Genomic DNA, 23,762 nt, shown 5'->3' with positions numbered 1-23,762 from the left:
ATATATATATATTTATATATGGCCACCAGAATACTCAGATTAATTGATTAATTGCACTTCACTTTCTAACTTCTAAGTACAAAAAAATATTATTTATTCCTTTTCTGTTTGAAATGTAATCTTCGATTTAATTCACTTTCCTTAAAATAGATTTTCCTTTAAAATGTTCCATTCATTCTCAAGGTATTGGCAGTCCTTCCAAGCCGTCTTTCCTTAGCCTTAGTTTACCAGGCTCTGGTTTCACCTCATGTCGTTTCTCTGTTTCCCTTTTTCCATTAATTAATTTATTTCAGAGAAAAAGAACTGTCTGCGTTTCTGCTCTAAAGAAACCTCTGGGCAAATCAAGCTATCACAAAAACTACTTGATAATACAACACAGGAGAGAAGTCTGGGTTCCAGTGATTACCAACCCCTAGGGAGGATGGGATAAACTGCGAACAGAGTCACTGCTCCCACAAGGCGTGCAGAGTAAGTGCAGAAGGTCCCTGAACGAAGGCTACACAGATGATGTTGGAAACACTCGAGCAAGCCTTGTGTCTTACCTACCACCACTGGAAAACAACCCAAACAGCGCACCGACCCCTGGAACAGGTGGCCACATCTGGGGTATTGTGTCCAACGCTGGAGACCACATCTGGAGTGCTGTCTTCAGCTCTGGAGGCTGCATTGAAGTATTGTATCCACCTCTGGAGACCTCATCTGGAGTATTGTGCCCAACTCTAGAGGCCACACCTGGAGTATTGTGTTCAGCTCTGGTGGCCACATCTGGAATATTGTGTCAAATTCTGGAGACCACATTGGAGCATTGTTCAACAGTAGAGGCTTCATCTAGAGTACAGTGTCAAATTCTAGAGGACACATCTGGAGTATTGTGTCCACCTCTGGAGACCTCACCTGGAGTATTGTGCCCAACTCTAGAGGCCACACCTGGATTATTGTGTCCAGCTCTGGAGGCCTCATTTGAAGTACAGTGTCCAAGTCTTGAGGACATACCTGAAGTATTGTGTCCAACTCTAGAGGACACATCTGGAGTATTGGAGTCAAGCTCTGGAGACCATATTGGAGTATTATGGTCAACCCTAGAGGCTACAGATAGAGTACAGTGTCCAACTTTAGAGGACACATCAGGAGTATTGTGTCCAGCTCTAGAGACCTCGACTTGAGTATTGTGTCCAGCTTAGAGACCTCGTCTGGAGTAGTGTGTCAAGCTCTAGAGGCCCCATCTGGAGTCCAGTGTCCAAGTCTAGAGGACACACCTAGAGTATTGTGTCCAACTCTTGTGGCCACATCTGGAGTACAGTGTCCAACTCTAGATGCCACACCTTGAGTATTGTGTTCAGCTCTAGTGACCGCATCTGGAGTACAGTTTCAAACTCTAGAAGAAGAATCTGAAGTATTGTGTCCAGCTCTGGAGACCACATTGGAGTATTGTGTATTGTGCCCACCCCTGGAGGTTACATATGGACTACAGTGCCCAACTGTAGAGGCCACACCTGGAGTACTGTGTCCAACTCTAGAGACCACATCTTCAGACGAAAAGAGACCCAATACATTCTACTGATGGTGGATCACAAGTCTGCATGCCTTACACTAAAAGGATGAGATGTAAGAAGTATAGACTTTATCTGAAGTGTGGGAGGGAAGGGAATGTGAAGGAAACATTCACATCTGAGAATCAAACAAAGGCAATAGTCTGTATTTTTCAGCAGAAGATTAATCGGAGAAGTGGTCCTTGTAATATGAGCCTGCAGGAGAGAGGAACAGAGGTGGGTTGAGTAGTAACTTGGGGAATATATTTGCCATTGAAAGGTATTTGCAAAGGACTGCCTGCAGGGGAGGTACTGGACACAGTCTGTCCCTGGATCACCCTTCACTGGAGATAGACACATGAAGCCTGTAGACCGAAGGAGAGAGTAACGACAGCCAGTAAGGAGTTAAAATATAAAGGAGGGTAACAGGGTAAAAGGAAGGAGAGTAGTTTATCTGCTGTGACTTCTGGTTTCCAATAAGCACTGATGACTTCACTGCAAACATGCCCTCCCATGCTCCACCCTACCTGCCAAGTATAGCGTCTTGAGCCCGGCGTCGATCAGCTGCGGGAGGCGCTTCATCTTGGTGTTGGCACAAGCGATGGTGGTCTCAGTCAGGAGGCAGCCAGTGGGCAGGGAGGGCATGATGTGTGCATCTATCTCTGCCGTCGGAGAGACCTTGTCACTCTCCCCTCTCCATCCAAGATGGCGGCCTTGCTGGTCATCATGAGGGTTTTTCTCTTTCGTTGTCTCTTTGACTTGTCCATCGGAGGCCACCCTCTTGCCCACGGCCTCCTTCACGTGCAACGGGCTCTCCGTGGCAGCTGTGGAAAGACAATCAGAGCCATCACCCAGTGGGCAGGGAGCAAGGATGAGTTATTGACTCGGAGAATACGTCGGTTATGTGTGTCTTTGAGGCATGTTTCACCTCTGGGCGTGGGTCTGTGCACATTGTCATAGGGTAGGGACGCTGGATATATGTGTGTGAGTGTGTGTGTGTCTGTGCGTTTGTGTGTGTCTGGGATGGAAAATACACCCGGGCAAAAAAAAAAATGCACCCCCATTTTGCAAATCTGATAGCTAAAAGAGTGACCAACATATGTAAACTGGGGCAGTTGTAAACATATAAAGGCATACTGCATAGGTGTTTTGAAGGGAATGGGTGAGTGCATGCTTTTGTGTTTGCTACAGACGCTGTTTGAAGGGTATGGGTGAGTGCATGCATTTGTTCTTAGTACAGACATTGTTGCTGTGCTTGCTACAGACAATGTTTGCAGGGTATGGGTGAGTGCATGCATTTGTTCTTAGTACAGACAATGTTTGCGGGGTAAGGGTGAGTGCATGCATTTGTGCTTGCTACAGACAATTGTAGGAAAGTACCATCTTGCCTGGCATGTTACCCCCATTTTTCACTGTATATATGTTGTTTTAGTTGTATGTGTCACTGGGACCCTGGTAACCCAGGGCCCCAGTGCTCATAAGTGTGCCTGAATGTGTTACCTGTGTAGTGACTAACTGTCTCACTGAGGATCTGCTAATCAGAACCTCAGTGGTTATGCTCTCTCATTTCTTTCCAAATTGTCACTAACAGGCTAGTGACCATTTTTACCAATTTACATTGGCTTACTGGAACACCCTTATAATTCCCTAGTATATGGTACTGAGGTACCCAGGGTATTGGGGTTCCAGGAGATCCCTATGGGCTGCAGCATTTCTTTTGCCACCCATAGGGAGCTCTGACAATTCTTACACAGGCCTGCCACTGCAGCCTGAGTGAAATAACGTCCACATTATTTCACAGCCATTTTTACACTGCACTTAAGTAACTTATAAGTCACCCATATGTCTAACCTTTACCTGGTAAAGGTTAGGTGCAAAGTTACTTAGTGTGAGGGCACCCTGGCACTAGCCAAGGTGCCCCCACATTGTTCAGAGCCAATTCCCTGAACTTTGTGAGTGCGGGGACACCATTACACGCGTGCACTACATATAGGTCACTACCTATATGTAGCTTCACAATGGTAACTCCGAGGCACAATCCCATGATCCCAGTGGTCTGTAGCACAGACCCTGGTACTGCCAAACTGCCCTTCCTGGGGTTTCACTGCAGCTGCTGCTGCTGCCAACCCCTCAGACAGGCATCTGCCCTCCTGGGGTCTGTGTCTTTCCTGCATTATTCCTCTAACACGACTTCTTTGTCCTTAGGGGAACTTTGGTGCACTTTGCACTCACTTTTCAGGGTCTTGGGGAGGGTTATTTTTCTAACTCTCACTATTTTCTAATAGTCCCAGCGACCCTCTACAAGGTCACATAGGTTTGGGGTCCATTTGTGGTTCGCATTCCACTTTTGGAGTATATGGTTTGTGTTGCCCCTATCCCTATGTTTCCCCATTGCATCCTATTGTAACTATACATTGTTTGCACTGTTTTCTAAGACTATACTGCATATTTTTGCTATTGTGTATATATATCTTGTGTATATTTCCTATCCTCTCACTGAGGGTACACTCTAAGATACTTTGGCATATTGTCATAAAAATAAAGTACCTTTATTTTTAGTATAACTGTGTATTGTGTTTTCTTATGATATTGTGCATATGACACTAAGTGGTACTGTAGTAGCTTCACACGTCTCCTAGTTCAGCCTAAGCTGCTCTGCTAAGCTACCATTATCTATCAGCCTAAGCTGCTAGACACCCTATACACTAATAAGGGATAACTGGGCCTGGTGCAAGGTGCAAGTACCCCTTGGTACTCACTACAAGCCAGTCCAGCCTCCTACATTGGTTGTGCAGCGGTGGGATAAGTGCTTTGAGACTACTTACCACTCTTGTCATTGTACTTTTCATAAGAGAAAAATATACAAAACAAGGTCAGTGTATATACACATAGCCAAAAAGTTTTGCATTTCCTCTTTTCACTCTTTTCTAAGTGCTGAAAAGTACTCCTAACTTTCTAAAAAGTTCTAAAAAGTTTTAAAAGTTTTTTTTTCTCTGTCTTTCTAAAAGCTCTGACAAACTTTTTATCTTTTACTATCACTTTAACTCTCTCTAAAAATGTCTGGCACAGGCCAAAATGTTGATCTGTCCAAACTTGCATATGACCACCTTAGCTGGAAAGGAGCAAGGAGTCTCTGTGTAGAGAGAGGTTTGAGTGTAGGGAAGAATCCTTCCTTGGAACTGTTACTTAACATGCTTAGAGAACAGGATAAGGCTAGAAGTGCCCCATCTGTTGAAAAAGTAGCTAATGGTTCTCAATCTGATCCAGGGACTCCCCCAGGAAAAGATTCAGGAAAGAAACTTACTAGCCTGCCCATTACTAGACAGTCTAGCATAGTTGGTAATGATGATGAGCAACACCATATAAATAGTGTTGTCTCACATCATAGCAAAAGCATTTATTCTCACCATACTGGTAGTGATGTTTCTGTTAGCCAAGCTGTTAGGGTGGCTTCTGTAAGGGACAGGTCTCCTTCTGTCCATTCTCACCATACTTCTGTTTCAAGGCATGTCCCTCCCACCCACCCTGATGACAGATTGTTAGAAAGGGAGCTCAATAGATTGAGAGTGGAACAAACCAGACTGAAGCTCAAGAAGCAACAGCTGGATTTTGATAGACAGACTTTAGAAGTAGAGAAGGAGAGACAGAAACTGGGTTTAGAAACCCATGGTGGCAGCAGCAGTATTCCCCATAGTCATCCTGCAAAAGAGCATGATTCCATGAATCTGCACAAGATAGTTCCCCCTTATAAGGAGGGGGATGACATTAACAAGTGGTTTGCTGCACTTGAGAGGGCCTGTGTTGTACAGGATGTCCCTCAAAGGCAGTGGGCTGCTATCCTATGGCTATCATTTAGTGGAAAAGGTAGGGATAGGCTCCTTACTGTGAAAGAAAATGATGCTAATAATTTCCAAGTTCTTAAGAATGCACTCCTGGATGGTTATGGCTTAACCACTGAACAGTACAGGATAAAGTTCAGAGAGACCAAAAAGGAGTCTTCACAAGACTGGGTTGATTTCATTGACCATTCAGTGAAGGCCTTGGAGGGGTGGTTACATGGCAGTAAAGTTACTGATTATGACAGCCTGTATAACTTGATCCTGAGAGAGCATATTCTTAATAATTGTGTGTCTGATTTGTTGCACCAGTACTTGGTGGACTCTGATCTGACCTCTCCCCAAGAATTGGGAAAGAAGGCAGACAAATGGGTCAGAACAAGGGTGAACAGAAAAGTTCATACAGGGGGTGACAAAGATGGCAACAAGAAGAAGGATGGTAAGTCTTCTGACAAGGGTGGGGACAAATCGAAAAATTAGTCTTCATCAGGCCCACAAAAACACTCTGGTGGGGGTGGTGGGCCCAAATCCTCTTTTAATCAGAACAAGGAAAAGAAACCATGGTGCTATTTATGTAAAATAAAAGGCCATTGGACAACAGATCCCAGTTGTCCAAAGAAAGGCACCAAGCCTCCTACCACTACAACCCCTACTGCTACACCTAGTGTCCCTACTAATAGCAGTGGTGGTGGGAGCAAACCTACTAATAGCCAATCCAAGGGAGTAGCTGGGCTCACTATTGGTAACTTAGTTGGGGTTGGCCTTGTTAGGGAGGCCACAGAGGCTGTGTTAGTCTCTGAGGGGGCTATTGATTTAGCCACCTTAGTGGCTTGTCCCCTTAATATGGATAAGTACAAGCAGCTACCCCTAATAAATGGTGTTGAGGTTCAGGCCTACAGGGACACTGGTGCCAGTGTGACTATGGTCATAGAGAAACTGGTCCACCCTGAACAACACCTACTTGGTCACCAGTACCAAGTAACCGATGCTCACAACAACACACTTAGCCACCCCATGGCTGTTGTTAATCTCAACTGGGGGGGGGGGTTACTGGTCCAAAGAAAGTTGTGGTAGCTTCAGATTTACCTGTAGACTGTCTATTAGGGAATGATATGGAGACATCAGCTTGGTCAGATGTGGAGTTGGAGGCCCCTGCAGCAATGCTGGGCATCCCAGGGCATATTTTTGCTTTGACAAGGGCTCAGGCCAAAAAGCAAAAAGGACAGGGAAGCTTGGATCCTGGAACAATGGACCAAGTGCTCCCTAAAGCTAGGGCTAGTAGAAGCAAACCACTTCCTACTATCCCTCCCTCTACAGTGGATTCTACTTCTGAGGAAGAAGAATTCCCTCCCTGTGCAGAACCTACACCAGAGGAGCTGGAAGCAGACACTGCTGAGCTTTTGGGTGAAGGGGGGCCTGCCAGAGAGGAGCTGAGTGTGGCACAGCAAACCTGTCCCACATTAGAGGGTCTCAGACAGCAAGCTGTCAAACAGGCTAATGGGGATGTCAGTGACTCTCACAGAGTTTACTGGGAGGACAACCTCTTGTACACTGAGCATAGGGATCCTAAACCTGCAGCTGCCAGGAGATTAGTGATTCCTCAGGAGTACAGAAAGTTCCTCCTAACACTGGCACATGACATTCCCTTAGCTGGGCATCTAGGACAAATGAAAACTTGGGACAGGCTTGTTCCCCTGTTTCATTGGCCTAGAATGTCTGAGGACACAAAGGAATTTTGTAAGTCCTGTGAAACCTGTCAAGCCAGTGGCAAGACAGGTGGCACCCCAAAGGCACCCCTTATTCCACTGCCTGTGGTTGGGGTTCCCTTTGAAAGGGTAGGGGTTGACATAGTTGGCCCCCTTGACCCTCCTACTGCTTCAGGCAATAGATTTATCTTGGTGGTAGTGGACCATGCCACAAGATATCCTGAAGCTATTCCTTTAAGGACCACTACAGCTCCTGCAGTGGCAAAGGCCCTCCTGGGAATATTTTCCAGGGTGGGCTTCCCAAAGGAAGTAGTATCAGACAGGGGAAGCAATTTCATGTCTGCATACTTAAAGGCCATGTGGAAGGAGTGTGGTGTAACTTACAAGTTCACAACACCCTATCATCCACAAACAAATGGACTGGTGGAGAGATTTAATAAAACTCTCAAAGGCATGATTATGGGTCTCCCTGAAAAACTCCGCAGGAGATGGGATATCCTTCTACCATGCCTCCTTTTTGCCTACAGGGAGGTACCCCAGAAAGGAGTGGGCTTCAGCCCCTTTGAACTTCTTTTTGGACACCCTGTTAGGGGTCCACTCACACTTGTAAAGGAGGGTTGGGAACAACCTTTAAAAGCTCCTAAGCAGGATATTGTGGATTATGTACTTGGCCTCAGATCAAGGATGGCTGAGTACATGAAAAAGGCCAGTAAAAACCTTCAGGCCAGCCAAGAGCTCCAGAAGCAATGGCATGATCAGAAGGCTGTTTTGGTTCAGTACCAACCAGGGCAGAAAGTGTGGGTCTTGGAGCCTGTGGCCCCAAGAGCACTCCAAGATAAATGGAGTGGACCCCACACAATTGTTGAAAAGAAGGGAGAAGGCACATATTTAGTTGACTTAGGCACTGCCAGGAGTCCCCTTAGGGTGCTCCATGTCAACCGCCTGAAACCCTACTATGACAGGGCTGATCTCACCCTGCTCATGGCAACTGATGAGGGACAGGAAGAAGACAGTGATCCTCTACCTGATCTCTTCTCTTCCACAGAACAAGATGCTCTGGTGGAAGGTGTAGTTTTGGCTGATTGTCTTACTGCTGAGCAGAAAGACAATTGCATAAATCTCCTAGATCAATTGTCTGAACTCTTCTCTACTGTGCCAGGTACCGCTTCTTGGTGTAAGCACACTATAGATACTGGAGACAGCTTGCCTGTCAAAAGTAAGATCTATAGGCAGCCTGACCATGTCAGGGACTGCATAAAGCAAGAGGTCCAGAAAATGTTAGAACTAGGAGTGGTTGAGCACTCTGACAGTCCATGGGCTTCTCCTGTGGTACTGGTACCAAAACCCCATTCCAAAGATGGAAAGAAGGAAATGCGGTTTTGTGTAGACTATAGAGGTCTCAACTTGGTAACCAAAACTGATGCTCACCCTATACCCAGGGCAGATGAGCTCATAGATACACTGGCATCTGCCAAGTATCTAAGCACTTTTGACTTGACTGCAGGGTATTGGCAGATCAAATTGTCAGAAGATGCTAAACCTAAGACTGCATTTTCTACCATTGGAAGACATTACCAGTTTACTGTAATGCCTTTTGGTTTGAAAAATGCACCTGCCACTTTTCAAAGGTTGGTGAACACAGTCCTGCAAGGGCTGGAAGCTTTCAGTGCAGCATATTTGGACGATATAGCTGTCTTTAGCTCCAGCTGGGATGATCACCTGGTCCACCTATGGAAAGTTTTGGAGGCCCTGCAAAAGGCAGGCCTCACTATCAAGGCTTCAAAGTGCCAGATAGGGCAGGGTAAGGTGGTTTATCTGGGACACCTTGTTGGTGGGGAACAGATTGCACCACTTCAGGGGAAAATACAAACAATTATTGATTGGGTTCCCCCTACCACTCAGACTCAGGTGAGAGCCTTCCTAGGCCTCACTGGGTATTACAGGAGGTTCATTAAGAACTATGGCTCCATTGCAGCCCCTCTTCATGACCTCACATCCAAGAAAATGCCTAAAAAAGTATTATGGACAGCAAACTGTCAGAAAGCTTTTGAGGAGCTGAAGCAGGCCATGTGCTCTGCACCTGTCCTGAAAAGCCCTCGTTACTCTAAAAAATTCTATGTCCAGACTGATGCATCTGAATTAGGAGTAGGGGCAGTCCTATCACAACTTAATTCTGAGGGCCAGGATCAACCTGTTGCTTTTATTAGTAGGAGGTTGACCCCTAGAGAAAAGCGTTGGTCTGCCATTGAGAGGGAGGCCTTTGCTATGGTCTGGGCTCTGAAGAAGTTGAGGCCATACCTGTTTGGCACTCACTTCATTGTTCAGACAGACCACAAACCTCTACTTTGGCTAAAACAAATGAAAGGTGAAAATCCTAAATTGTTGAGGTGGTCCATATCCCTACAGGGAATGGACTATACAGTGGAACATAGACCTGGGAGTAGCCACTCCAATGCAGATGGACTCTCCAGATATTTCCACTTAGACAATGAAGACTCATCAGGTCATGGCTAGTCTTATTGTCCTTCGTTTGGGGGGGGGGTTGTGTAGGAAAGTACCATCTTGCCTGGCATGTTACCCCCATTTTTCACTGTATATATGTTGTTTTAGTTGTATGTGTCACTGGGACCCTGGTGACCCAGGGCCCCAGTGCTCATAAGTGTGCCTGAATGTGTTACCTGTCTAGTGACTAACTGTCTCACTGAGGCTCTGCTAATCAGAACCTCAGTGGTTATGCACTCTCATTTCTTTCCAAATTGTCACTAACAGGCTAGTGACCATTTTTACCAATTTACATTGGCTTACTGGAACACCCTTATAATTCCCTAGTATATGGTACTGAGGTACCCAGGGTATTGGGGTTCCAGGAGATCCCTATGGGCTGCAGCATTTCTTTTGCCACCCATAGGGAGCTCTGACAATTCTTACACAGGCCTGCCACTGCAGCCTGAGTGAAATAACGTCCACGTTATTTCACAGCCATTTTTACACTGCACTTAAGTAACTTATAAGTCACCCATATGTCTAACCTTTACCTGGTAAAGGTTAGGTGCAAAGTTACTTAGTGTGAGGGCACCCTGGCACTAGCCAAGGTGCCCCCACATTGTTCAGAGCCAATTCCCTGAACTTTGTGAGTGCGGGGACACCATTACACGCGTGCACTACATATAGGTCACTACCTATATGTAGCTTCACAATGGTAACTCCGAATATGGCCATGTAACATGTCTATGATCATGGAATTGCCCCCTCTATACCATCCTGGCATAGTTGGCACAATCCCATGATCCCAGTGGTCTGTAGCACAGACCCTGGTACTGCCAAACTGCCCTTCCTGGGGTTTCACTGCAGCTGCTGCTGCTGCCAACCCCTCAGACAGGCATCTGCCCTCCTGGGGTCCAGCCAGGCCTGGCCCAGGATGGCAGAACAAAGGACTTCCTCTGAGAGAGGGTGTTACACCCTCTCCCTTTGGAAAATGGTGTGAAGGCAGGGGAGGAGTAGCCTCCCCCAGCCTCTGGAAATGCTTTCTTGGGCACAGATGTGCCCAATTCTGCATAAGCCAGTCTACACCGGTTCAGGGGACCCCTTAGCCCTGCTCTGGCGCGAAACTGGACAAAGGAAAGGGGAGTGACCACTCCCCTGACCTGCACCTCCCCTGGGAGGTGTCCAGAGCTCCTCCAGTGTGCTCCAGACCTCTGCCATCTTGGAAACAGAGGTGCTGCTGGCACACTGGACTGCTCTGAGTGGCCAGTGCCACCAGGTGACGTCAGAGACTCCTGCTGATAGGCTCCTTCAGGTGTTAGTAGCCTATCCTCTCTCCTAAGTAGCCAAACCCTCTTTTCTGGCTATTTAGGGTCTCTGTCTCTGGGGAAACTTTAGATAACGAATGCAAGAGCTCATCCGAGTTCCTCTGCATCTCTCTCTTCACCTTCTGCCAAGGAATCGACTGCTGACCGCGCTGGAAGCCTGCAAACCTGCAACATAGTAGCAAAGACGACTACTGCAACTCTGTAACGCTGATCCTGCCGCCTTCTCGACTGTTTTCCTGCTTGTGCATGCTGTGGGGGTAGTCTGCCTCCTCTCTGCACCAGAAGCTCCGAAGAAATCTCCCGTGGGTCGACGGAATCTTCCCCCTGCAACCGCAGGCACCAAAAAGCTGCATTACCGGTCCCTTGGGTCTCCTCTCAGCACGACGAGCGAGGTCCCTCGAATCCAGCGACTCTGTCCAAGTGACCCCCACAGTCCAGGGACTCTTCAGTCCAAGTTTGGTGGAGGTAAGTCCTTGCCTCACCTCGCTGGGCTGCATTGCTGGGAACCGCGACTTTTGCAGCTACTCCGGCCCCTGTGCACTTCCGGCGGAAATCCTTTGTGCACAGCCAAGCCTGGGTCCACGGCACTCTAACCTGCATTGCACGACTTTCTAAGTTGGTCTCCGGCGACGTGGGACTCCTTTGTGCGACTTCAGGTGAGCACCGTTTCACGCATCCTCGTAGTGCCTGTTTCTGGCACTTCTCTGGGTGCTACCTGCTGCTGAGAGGGCTCCTTGTCTTGCTCGACGTCCCCTCTCTCTCCTGCTCCAATTTGCGACCTCCTGGTCCCTCCAGAGCCACAGCAGCGTCCAAAGACGCTAACCGCACGATTTGCAGCTAGCAAGGCTTGTTGGCGTTCTTTCGGCGGGAAAACACTTCTGCACGACTCTCCACGGCGAGAGGGATCTGTCCACCAAAGGGGAAGTCTCTAGCCCTTTTCGTTCCTGCAGAAACCTCAGCTTCTTCTGTCCAGTAGAAGCTTCTTTGCACCCGCAGCTGGCATTTCCTGGGCATTTGCCCATCTCCGACTTGCTTGTGACTTTTGGACTTGGTCCCCTTGTTCCACAGGTACCCTAGATTGGAAATCCACAGTTGTTGCATTGTTGGTTTGTGTCTTTCCTGCATTATTCCTCTAACACGGCTTCTTTGTCCTTAGGCGAACTTTGGTGCACTTTGCACTCACTTTTCAGGGTCTTGAGGAGGGTTATTTTTCTAACTCTCACTATTTTCTAATAGTCCCAGCGACCCTCTACAAGGTCACATAGGTTTGGGGTCCATTTGTGGTTCGCATTCCACTTTTGGAGTATATGGTTTGTGTTGCCCCTATCCCTATGTTTCCCCATTGCATCCTATTGTAACTATACATTGTTTGCACTGTTTTCTAAGACTATACTGCATATTTTTGCTATTGTGTATATATATCTTGTGTATATTTCCTATCCTCTCACTGAGGGTACACTCTAAGATACTTTGGCATATTGTCATAAAAATAAAGTACCTTTATTTTTAGTATAACTGTGTATTGTGTTTTCTTATGATATTGTGCATATGACACTAAGTGGTACTGTAGTAGCTTCACACGTCTCCTAGTTCAGCCTAAGCTGCTCTGCTAAGCTACCATTATCTATCAGCCTAAGCTGCTAGACACCCTATACACTAATAAGGGATAACTGGGCCTGGTGCAAGGTGCAAGTACCCCTTGGTACTCACTACAAGCCAGTCCAGCCTCCTACAACAATGTTTGCAGGGTATGGGTGAGTGCATGCATTTGTGCTTGCTACAGACAATGTTTGCAGGGTATGGGTTAGTGCATGCATTTGTTCTTAGTACAGACACTGTTTGCAGGGTATGGGTTAGTGCATGCATTTGTTCTTAGTACAGACAATGTTTGCAGGGTATGGGTGAGTGCATGCTTTTTTTTTTTAGTACAGACAAAGTTTGCAGGGTTTGGGTGAGTGCATGCATTTGTGCTTGCTACAGACAATGTTTGCAGGGTATGGGTTAGTGTATGCATTTGTTCTTAGTACAGACAATGTTTGCAGGGTATGGGCGAGTGCAGATAATGTTTGCAGGGTATGGGTGAGTGCATGCATTTGTGCTTGCTACAGACAATGTTTGCAGGGTATGGATGATTGCATGCATTTGTGCTTGCTACAGACAATGTTTGCAGGGTATGGGTGAGTTCATTGTGCTTGCTACAGACAATGTTTGCAGGGTTTGGGTGAGTGTATGCATTTGTGCTTGCTACAGACAGTTTGCAGGGTATGGATGAGTGCATGCAATTGTACTTGCTACAGACAATGTTTGCGGGGTAAGGGTGAGTGCATGCATTTGTACTTGCTACAGACAATGTTTGCAGGGTTTGGGTGAGTGGATGCATTTGTGCTTGCTACAGACAATGTTTGCAGGGCTTGGGTGAGTGGATGCATTCAATGTTTGCAGGGTTTGGGTGAGTGCATGCATTTGTGCTTGCTACAGACAATGCAGGGTATGGGTGAGTGCATGCATTTGTGCTTGCTACAGACAATGTTTGCAGGGTTTGGGTGAGTGCATGCATTTGTTCTTGCTACAGACAATGTTTGTGGTAATATCAGGGAAATCAACAGTAGAACCCGCCCACCAGACCATAAAACCAGGCTGCCTGTGTTGGTCATGGCGGTCATGAAGACAGCAGCAAGACCAGAAGCTAAAGGGGGCTCTACAAGCCTGTTGCATTTCTTTAGTTTTCTCTCCTTGGCCTTGCCCGAGCTGTTCAGCAACACATAAGGGGCTAAACATGGGACAAAGGGTCAACGCTGTGATGTCATCAGGGATCAAAGAGTGTGTGATGCTATTCCAGTACCCTTAGCTTTCAGGTGAGTCTGCATCCCTACTGAGGGCCTGATCTAGAATTTGGCCAAAATAGAGCTCAGTTGCAACAGCATCAGAGTATCCTCTCCTCCAAACTCACTGTTCGCCCGTGCGATTCAGAGGCAGGAGGACCTTGAGCATGTTGATGACAGAGCCTAATCTGCCTGCATCGCTACATTCTCTGCCAACGGGCTCGACAGCTTATCGGCCGTCAGAGGTTAGCCACTCAACTGTAACCCAAATTTAGAGTGGACGATCAGATTGCTTTTTTAGCTGTCTATCACCAACAGGTAAAACCTGGTGGTAAGCAACAGTAAAAAACATATACTGAATCCCCCCCACACACACATACACATTCTAGAAGAGAAGTCTCCCATAAAGCGGGGGACATTAGTTTTTCATATTTTGAAAACAAACTCCAGCTTTGGGAGTTTGTTTTTGATAAAAGGAAAACTGTGTAAAATAAACTTGACCGGTGGCCGTCATGTTTGGCAGAGACATGCATCAAAGCTTTACAACATTGACAATGTTTACATTGTGATGGTGGTACTTTCAATGTTAAGAGTTGCCCCTGGGGCCAGTGAACAAGTTTAGATTTGGCGGCAGAGGTCCCTCAGGATGACAGAGGGAATGTCCTCTGCCATCCAGGCAGAGTATCCTCCATCTCCCAAAGTCTAAGTTAGCCCCTTAAATTTGTCCCTCAGTCTCAACTGAGAAGATCTAGGAAGTCCATGCCTTGTTCCCGTACCGTTCTTACCAGACTCAGTTGCCTCCAGCCGTGTGGTGCCGGCCACCTCTGGCTTTTTGTCTCCAGGATTCTTTGTAGTCGTACCCACTTGCGGAGTGATGTGAGTAGGCTTCACACGGCTACTCAGCTCTTCTTTTGATAGCGCATGGGCATGCTTTGCTGCTAAGGGAGTCTTTGCTGTGCTAGCCACCTCCTTTTTGGTCATCGAGTCTTGCTTGATGGAGCCCCCCTGTTTGCTGAACGCTGTATCCCGAGTCTTTTTTGGGGCTTCCTTTTTGTGCTTGGAGACCTGCACAGCTTTCTTCTTTTCTTCTAGAACATTCCTTTCCCTCTGCACCTTTTCCTTGAGTTTGCTCTTCTTTTCTCCTTTGGCAGCCTCATGGCTGGGACCCTTTGTTGTGCTCATGAGTTTGGGACTAGAGGTGCCTGAAAGGAAGAATAATGATTGTAAATTGTTAAACATTATTATTGTTGATCTGTAGAGCATATAGCTGCCCCAAGAGGGTTTCCCAGAGATAGGCAGACACAAGGGCCAGAACCAGATTTAAAAGACCCAGGTTTTTAAAAGTTTACGTAAACCCCAGAAACATTTGCACACTCTCAGAGAGTCAGGTAAATAATTCCGCAATTTAGGACCCAGGCAGGAGAAATACTTTCCTCCTGGTCTGACCCTCCTGAATCTGGGAATGCTAGAAAAGTTCTGATGACTGGAGCGAAGTCTAGGCCAGTAGGGAGGCACCAAGGATCTGATATAGGGCGGGCCCTCATTTGGCATAGCCATGTGCATAAAGCAAAGGGCTTTACATTGAACTCGCTTCTCAATAGGAAGCCAATGGCAGTCACGCAGAAGATTAGAGGCCAGTGAATGTTTGAAGGGAGGAATAGCAAGGAGACAACCACAAAATGAACTAGTTGAAGTCATCTAAGAAAAGCCTTAGAGAAGCCTTAGTACAGAATATTTCCAAAGTCCAGTCTGGAGATGACAAAGGCATGAATTACTGTCCTTTGGGCCAAGACCTGGTGCATCCAAAGTATCTTTTTAGCCACATAAGAATGCCAAAGCTAGTGGAAGTTACCTTTGTGATGATTCATCATACATCTAACCAGAAATCTAGGTTTTAACCACCAGAACAGCAGAGGGAGCAGCTGCCAGAATATCTCCCAGCGTACATTTCTGGCAAATCAACTACATTGTGCCTCAGCTTTTTACAATCCTCTTCTAACATAACCCCCTCTCGGAAAACAATATTCCCCGCCCCTCCACCCCGGAGAGAAGTGGCCACAGTATCAAGTGCCCACAAAGATGTCTGGCCGCATCCAAGGCGAGGGCTCATCTATATGGACAGAGGGCCTGATTTAGAGTTTGGTCGATGGGTTACTCTCTCACAAGCACGACGGATATCCCGCTCACCGAAGAACAAGTGTATTATGTCCATTGGCCCCTGTAATACGGCAGATGGGACATCCACCACATTTGTGACGGAGTAAACGGCCTGTCAGAGTCTAAATCAGGCCCAAATTCAGCGACAGCTCTATCATTTGTACCAACAGGAAGCCAAAGTTCTTAAGGGACTGACATCACCCTTAGTATAAGGGTTGTGATGGACAGTTTTTGGTCACATGACTTGGTTCCTCCTGGCTCATGAAATGGGGCCACGTTGGCCATCGGATGACATCGTGATGCTCTCCACAGACATTGGCCAATGGCCAGACTAGCTGTTGTTTCTCAGCTGTAGCCCTGTAATCATGTCTCAGACCTGCCACTGCAGTGTCTGTGTGTGCAGTTTTGACTGTAACTTCGACTTGGCAAGTGTACCCACTTGCCAGGCCTAAACCTTCCCTTTTCTTACATGTTAGACACCCCTAAGGTAGGCCCTAAGTAGTTCCAAGGGCAGGGTGCAGTGTATGGTTAGGGTAGGACATATAGGGGGTCATTACGACCCTGGCGGAAGGCGGAGAACCGGCGGTAAGACCGCCAACAGGCTGGCGGTCTCCCTTCATGGAATAATGACCATGGCGGTTACCGCCATGGTCATCCGCCGGTTCTCCGTTCCGCCCGCCGGGCTGGAGACCTGGGTCTCCAGCCCGGCGGCTATCACTATACCGCCAGTGGTATTTTGACCCGGCTTACCGCCGTGGATTTCCTGCGGTTTGAACCGCCAAGAAATCCATGGCGGTAAGCACTATCAGTGCCAGGGAATTCCTTCCCTGGCACTTATAGGGGTCTCCCCCACCCCCCACCCCCACCCCAACTCGCTCCCCTACCCCACCACCACCTCTGCCACCCCCTAAAGGTGGCAGGGTCCCCCTCCCCACCCCGACCCCCAACATCACATCACCCATTCCCACACGACACGCACGCAGGCACCACCTACACACTCACACACGCCAACATACATGCCTACATACACACACACAGGCAGACACGCACACCCACATTCAAACATTCACACACACATCGATACTGACATACCCACAGACATACACGCACTCATTCCCATACACACAACACCCCCGCAAGCATACACGCACTCACACCCCCCCTTCATAAACACACACGCACACCCCCATGCACGCACACAACACCCAACACCCCCTCCCCTCACGGACGATCAACTTACCTGGTCCGATGATCCTCCGGGAGGGGATGGGATCCATGGGGGCAGCTCTGCCGACACCACACCGCCAACAGAACACCGCCACGGCGAACCACAGAACGTGATTCGCTGGGTGGTGTTCTGTTGGCCTGGCGGTGGAGGTGGAGCAACCTCCACTTCCCCACCTCCCGCCAGTATGGCTGTTGGCGGCTCTCCGTCCGAAAAAGGACGGAGAGCTGGCAACGGTCATAATAGGCCGAGCGGAAAACCGCCACCACTGGCAGTCTTCCGCACGGCGGTCCCTCAGCAGTCTTTCAAAAAGACCGCCGAGGTCAAAATGACCCCCATAGTAATGTGTTTTACATATCCTGTCAGTGAAATATTGCTAAATTCATTTTTCACTGTTGCAAGGCCTGTCCCTCTCATAGGTTAACATGGAGGTTACCTTTAAATCTGATTAAAGTGTAGATTCCCTTTGGGAGCGGATGGACATGTGGAGTTTGGGGTCTCTGAACTCACAATTTAAAAATACATCTTTTAGTAAAGTTGATTTTAAGATTGTGCCACTTTTAGAAAGTAGGCATTTACTTGCTTAATCCATTCTGTGACTCTGCCTGTTTGTAGATTGCCCGTCTGGGTCAGTTTGACAGTTAGGCTGTTCACACCTCTCCTCTCCACAGTGACATAAAGGGGGCTGGGGTGTAGCCTGCATATCCTGATGAGCCATCTGTGCTGGAGGGAAGGGGAGGAGTGGTAACTCACACCTGAAAGGACTGTGCCTGCCCTCACACAATGCTGTCTCCGACCCCCTAGTGTGTGTCTGGGGCCTGGCCTGGACAAGGAAGGATCCTGCAAACACTTGAGACTTTGCTTTGAGGTTTGCAAACGTCAAAGGCAGAACTGGGTATAAGAAGCAGATCCAAAACCCCAGACTTTTAGATTCTTTCTGGAATCAAGAGGAACCTCTGCCCAGGAGAAGAGCTGAAGAGCTGAAGGAGGAGTACTGTCCCAGCTTTGCTGGACTGGCCTGCAGTTGCTGCTTCTGCCTGAAGAGTGCAAAGGGTGAACGTTGCTGTGTGTCCCGCTTGAGAATGTTCTCCAAGGGCTTGGAGTAGAGCTTGCCTCCTGTCGGAAGTCTCAGGGACACCAAAGACTTCGGTTTCCTCGACCTGCAGCACTGTGAACTGTGGGGGTCATTCCGAGTTTGGCGGGCGGCGGTTGCCGCCCGCCAAACTTCCCCCGTCGAAAGACCGCGGGGGCCATTTCGACTTTCCCGCTGGGCCGGCGGGCGACCGCCAAAAGAGCGCCCGCCGGCCCAGCGGGAAAGGCCCTGCAACATTGAAGCCGGCTCCGAATGGAGCCGGCGGTGTTGCAGGGGTGCGACGGGTGCAGTTGCACCCGTCGCGATTTTCACTGTCTGCAAAGCGGACAGTGAAAATCCTGCTGGGACCCTGTTAGGGGGCCCCTGCACTGCCCATGCCATTGGCATGGACAGTGCAGGGGCCCCCAGGGGCCCCACGACACCCGTTCCCGCCATCCTGTTTCTGGCGGTGAAAACTGCCAGAAACAGGCTGGCGGGAAGGAGGTCGGAATCCCCATGGCGGCGCTGCAAGCAGCGCGGCCATGGAGGATTCTCCCAGCCGAGGGAAATCTGGCGGGAAACCGCCGGACCCGGCTGGGCGACCGCGGCTTTACAGCCGCGGTCGGAATAGCAAAGGAAGCACCCCCAGCCTGTTGGCGGTGCTTCCGTGGTCGTCGACCCTGGCAGTCGATGACCGCCAGGGTCAGAATGACCCCCTGTGTGTTTTGTGCTGTTCAAGAGGATAACCCACCGCAACGCCGCTAACGACGGCGCTGGCCTGCACCGTGACCTGCCGACGCCACACGGAGTCGCATTGCCCCGCTTCGCACCGCGACCCAGGTCTCCTCGATGCCGACGACTTCACTGAGCCACTGCTCGCACCGCGACCTGTGGGCCCCGCACTCCGGCATCGCCTGCTCACACTGCAGCCTGGGCATCCCTGACAACGATGCTCCTGCTGACACCGGCGCCGCTGCCTGCACCATGGCCTGTGGACACCGCTTGTGAGGTACACAAAGCACCGTCCCATCCCGCACTGCAGCCCCGGTCCACCGACGCCAGCACCATCGACTCCAGTGTCGTCACCAGGCATTGTGCCTGCACCGTGGCCTGTGGACACCACTCGTGAGGGTCACAAAGCACCATCTCGTCCCGCACCGCTGGCTTGGGCCTACCGACGACAGCGCTTCAGCAACAACGACGACGCTGCCTGCACCGTGACCTGTGGACACCGCACGTCGCACCGCCCTGCTTCACACCGCAGTCCTGGTCTCACTGACGCTGCTGGATGCCATCACCGAGCCACTGCCTGCACCGTGACCTGTGAGCACCACACATCGCATCCTCCCACTTCGCACCGCAGCCCCAACGCCATCCACGATGGTGCACCTGACTTCATCAGCCTGGAGTTCGATCTGCAATGTGTGTGACCTCAAGGGCCCAACGACTCCTGCACCGACTCCGGACCGGACACCGCGATGTCAGTGACGCCGCCCTCAGGAGCTCACCGCAAGGATTACGACACCCTGCAAATCCAAGGTACTTTTTTGCGGGTCTTCCCGACACCGTAGCTGGCCTGCAGCGCCGCGGCCAGCCTGAACTGTTGGTTTTGTTGATCACGACGCCGTGATAGCCCCAGGTGGAGCTATCAACTCCAAGGAACTGTAGTTTTGAGTAAATCTTGCATAATTCATATTTTTCTTACTGTATGTTGGATTCTTATCGTATTTGGTCTTGTTTTATATAGATAAATATTGGCTATTTTTCTAAAACTGGTGTGGTGTCCTTTTGTAGTGTTTTCACTGTGTTACTGTGTGTTATGTGCAAATGCTTTACACATTGCTTCTGAGATAAGCCTGACTGCTCGTGCCAAGCTACCAAGGGGGTGAGCAGGGGTTAGCTGAGCAGGTATCTCCCTTATCCTGACTAGAGTGAGGGTCCCTACTTGGACAAGGTGCAAACTGACTGCCATCTAGAGACCCCATTTCTAACAACATGAATCAGTTATCCCTTCATCAACAGACCCTGGGATTCTCACCAACTATTACCCCCGTCTCTTCTGCCTTTTGTAGTCTGGCTGGTGGGTGTTAGTCTCCATTTCAACTTCTCCTTAAGTTGACATCTTTGTCTCATGGTAGCTTTCTTCACATTTCCTTGCTGATGCGTGAATGTGCTGTATGTGCATTTTTGATAGCCACTGACGCCCTGTAGTCTGTACAGTTAGTTCCAGGGTCGCACATTTCAGAACACAATGTCATCGTTTTCTTTCTCATTGTACCCGTTAGGAGACATTTTACTTTAGCTAGATTAAATTAACAAGCTGCTCTGTGTCTCTCTCACAGTGTGGTAGGAATGCAACTTTATTATTTAAACAGCTTCTGTGTCTTTGAGAGGAGCACTTCTATACTCAGACTATCACAGAATATTGCAAATTGTGACTGAGAAGCAGTCATGATGACTCCGACTTCCATCCCGCCAAGGAGGATAACCTGTAATGACTTCCAGACACCTAACACCAAGGTATGGGATTTAGGCTATCCCAACTGATATGGCAGAGGGTACTCCCTCTATGCTCTCTTTACTATAGGTTTTAAATACAGACAGGAGTAAGCAAACGTTAGCAACAATTAACATGGTTGAATTGTTCATTTTGTTTACTATTTAACAATGCTAATGACAGTTGTATAATCGCAGTACATGCTTTTTATGCAAGAATAGGATCATTTCAATAAATGTTTGAAAATGCTTCTTGTATCTTTCTTGTGATTACCTTGGTCGTACAAATGTGACTGACAAAAGAGTTATATCTGTTTCAACAAATTCCTTGAGAATCAGTGTCATGTTTGTGGTTGCCAACAACGGCCAAATTCACAAATGTAACCTTAGACCTGAAGTCTAAACTTAAACTCCAGGTCTAAATGTAGGGGGTTATTTACAAATCCCTTGCTCCGCCTCTGCGTCATTTTTTTGACGCAGAGTTGGTGCAAGAATAACTTCATATTTACAAAGTGACACTAGAGGCCTCTGGCGTCACTTTCCCCCCCTGGTGCCAGCTACTGGCAGTGATATGCAAGGTAGCCGTTCCCAGGTAAAAAGCTGCGCAGAACAAATGTAGTGAAATTTACATTTCAATCCTTCATTCTGCGACTTTACTTCGTCAACATTTTAATGCCTGCTCAGAGCAGGTAATAATTGACGCAGGGCATTTGTCTAAGGGAGCTTTCCTCGCATTGCTGGAGTAGCGTAATTTGTTTGAGGCTAGTCCAGAAATGCGTCAGCTTAGCGCCACAGATGCGTCAGAATTTCTGCCACATCTATAAAAACATGCGCCATGGAGCGTTGTACTGTAAATACAGCGCATCCATGGCATTATTAGGGAATCATTGGGCAGAGCAAGAAATCTGGTGCATCAAAGCAAATGCGTCAGTTTCTTGTAAATGAGGCCCACAGACTTCAGGTCTAAACTTAGAATTGAGGTCTAGGATTACCTTCGTGAATCAGGCCCAACATCTTTCCCTGGTTTGTTTGGGGACTGAGCTAGCTGAGATACCACAACACTTACTGATGGTATATATGAACTGAATCTCTATATCGGGAGGTTTGCGTTGATCTAATACACCGTGCTGCTATATTTGTAGAAACCGTATAACATTCTTACCAGGGAACTCACTAAAAAACTGGTTAAGTACAGACTTGTCTACTATATGAAATCCAGCGCCCAACTCGACTCTTCTCAGTCTAGATTTCGGGCGGCCATAGCACTGAGACAGCACTGATTGCAGTCACGGACAGCCTTCGTATGCTTCTCGATCATGGCGTTTCATTTATGTTGATTCTTTTGCACCTCGCTGCAGTGTTTGCTGCTGTGTCCCACTCTATCCTTTTTTCCCAACTCCCCAATCCCAGTACCTATTCTAAAGTCCTAACTGGCCCCAGTGTTTTCTCACTAATCTGACACAGGCTGTTCCTTCCTCTCCCTTTTGCTCCACCCCTGAAGCACCCAGTCACATGCAGAGCCCCTCACGTCTCCTTGGTTAGCCCAACTCTTTTTAATCTGAACATTCTTCCTCTTGTCGACCTGCTCAGATCCTATGGTCTGGCTATTTATCCTACGCAGATGACATACAAACCATCATGTCTGTTTAAACAATGTCTACGAGACACCAACCGATTTCCACGATTGCATCTTATCTGTCCAATGGAATCCAATGTCTCAAATCTAGTGGAGACAACACTGATGTAATTATGTTCAGGAGACTTGCTCATACTTGGTTCCTAAGTTGCTGGCCAGCTGAGCTGATAGGACTGTAGACATCCTTTGTTATCAGGGTCTCTCCATTGCTAACCAAGTAAATGAGGTTTCTGCAAACCTTTGCCATCATAAGGTCCCTTCGCAACCCTTCAGTCTTAACTTGGCTTCCCATCTCTGTCCGTAAAACAGTGGTTCAGGCCTCGATTACTTCAAGAATGGACTATGGGATCACCCTTTAGCTGGGCAATGCCGAATCTCTTCTTCACCGCCTTCAGGTTACCCAAACCTCTGTGGCCCATTCGATTCTGAACCCATGAGCACGTTCACATATTTTCTACAATCTAAAGAACATACATTGGTTATACCCCAAGGAGCAGGCCCATTTCAAAGAAAGACCATCACAATATTAGCCCTGTCTTTCATAGCAAAGGCCCAACTTTCACCTTCTGAAGCTTTCTCCTCCGTTTGGCGGCCTCCTCCTTGCCACCACTCCTCACATCTTCTGATGGTAAAAGTTGTAACCGTCTCTGTCTACACCTTCAGGGTACTTCCATTATTTTCAGTTTCAGGAAGGTGCTGAAAACTTGTCTCTTTTCTCAGTACTGATCTTCCTTACTTCTCTGACCCAGTGTGAAGTCTCCAGCACCAAGACGGCCACTCAAGGGTGGCAATGGTGCTTAGCAAATAAATGAATAGTCAATTCACCAAATGTGTCTGGATTGGAATAACACGTTCAAACACGATCGTCTCATTGCCGACTACCTCAGCGATCTCAACACATACATGTTATTTGCGCACAAGATTATTACTCGTTTTCAACCACAAAAGTCACCTTTCTCTTGGTCAGCTCATCATCCCACTGTTCCGTTGCCAGGATCACGGGAAAAAAAAACAGGATGGCAATGCTGTAGTTGCTTTTCATTTCCCGGCCACCTTTCGGAGCACCAGCATCCCTTCCAGTGAAAGCCGAAGTCGCCTGCTCCAGATGTGTCCCAGAAGACTTCCATTCCTGATGTGCATGGATCCACCTTCACAGCGAGTTTCTTGTGTTAGTAAAGAAACCTTATCCAAGTCAAGATGTCCTGCCTCAGACTCTGAGTGAATCCGATCCTATGGGGAGGTCTTCTTACCCCTCTGACGGGCATGTGCCTGCCTGATCCAAGTCAAGACGTCCTGCCTCAGACCCTCAGTGAAACTGATCCTATGGGGAGGTCTTCTTGCCCCTCCGAGGGGCATGTGTCTGCCTGATCCAAGTCAAGATCTCCTGCCTCAGACCCTCAGTGAATCTCATCCTCTGGGGAGGTCTTCTTACCCCTCCGAGGGGCATGTGTCTGCCTGATCCAAGTCAAGATGT

At 48.2% G+C, this 23,762-nt stretch overlaps 1 protein-coding gene across 3 annotated transcripts in view; it reads right to left on the bottom strand.

Annotated features, from left to right (window-relative positions):
- LOC138260900 (extracellular matrix protein 2-like) overlaps nt 1-23,762 on the bottom strand; it is a 295,282-nt gene that overhangs the window by 82,222 nt on the left and 189,298 nt on the right. For all 3 annotated transcript variants that reach the window (XM_069209384.1, XM_069209381.1, XM_069209383.1), the window contains 2 exons: nt 14,488-14,904; nt 2,057-2,353 (listed from right to left, as the gene is read on the bottom strand). In XM_069209384.1, the coding sequence (XP_069065485.1) occupies nt 2,057-2,353; nt 14,488-14,904 (714 nt within the window). The remainder of the gene's footprint in view (nt 1-2,056; nt 2,354-14,487; nt 14,905-23,762) is intronic.

This window comes from Pleurodeles waltl, chromosome 10 (genome assembly GCF_031143425.1).
Source record: "Pleurodeles waltl isolate 20211129_DDA chromosome 10, aPleWal1.hap1.20221129, whole genome shotgun sequence".
NCBI lineage: Eukaryota > Metazoa > Chordata > Amphibia > Caudata > Salamandridae > Pleurodeles > Pleurodeles waltl.
This window is presented reverse-complemented; position numbering and strand designations above follow the sequence as displayed.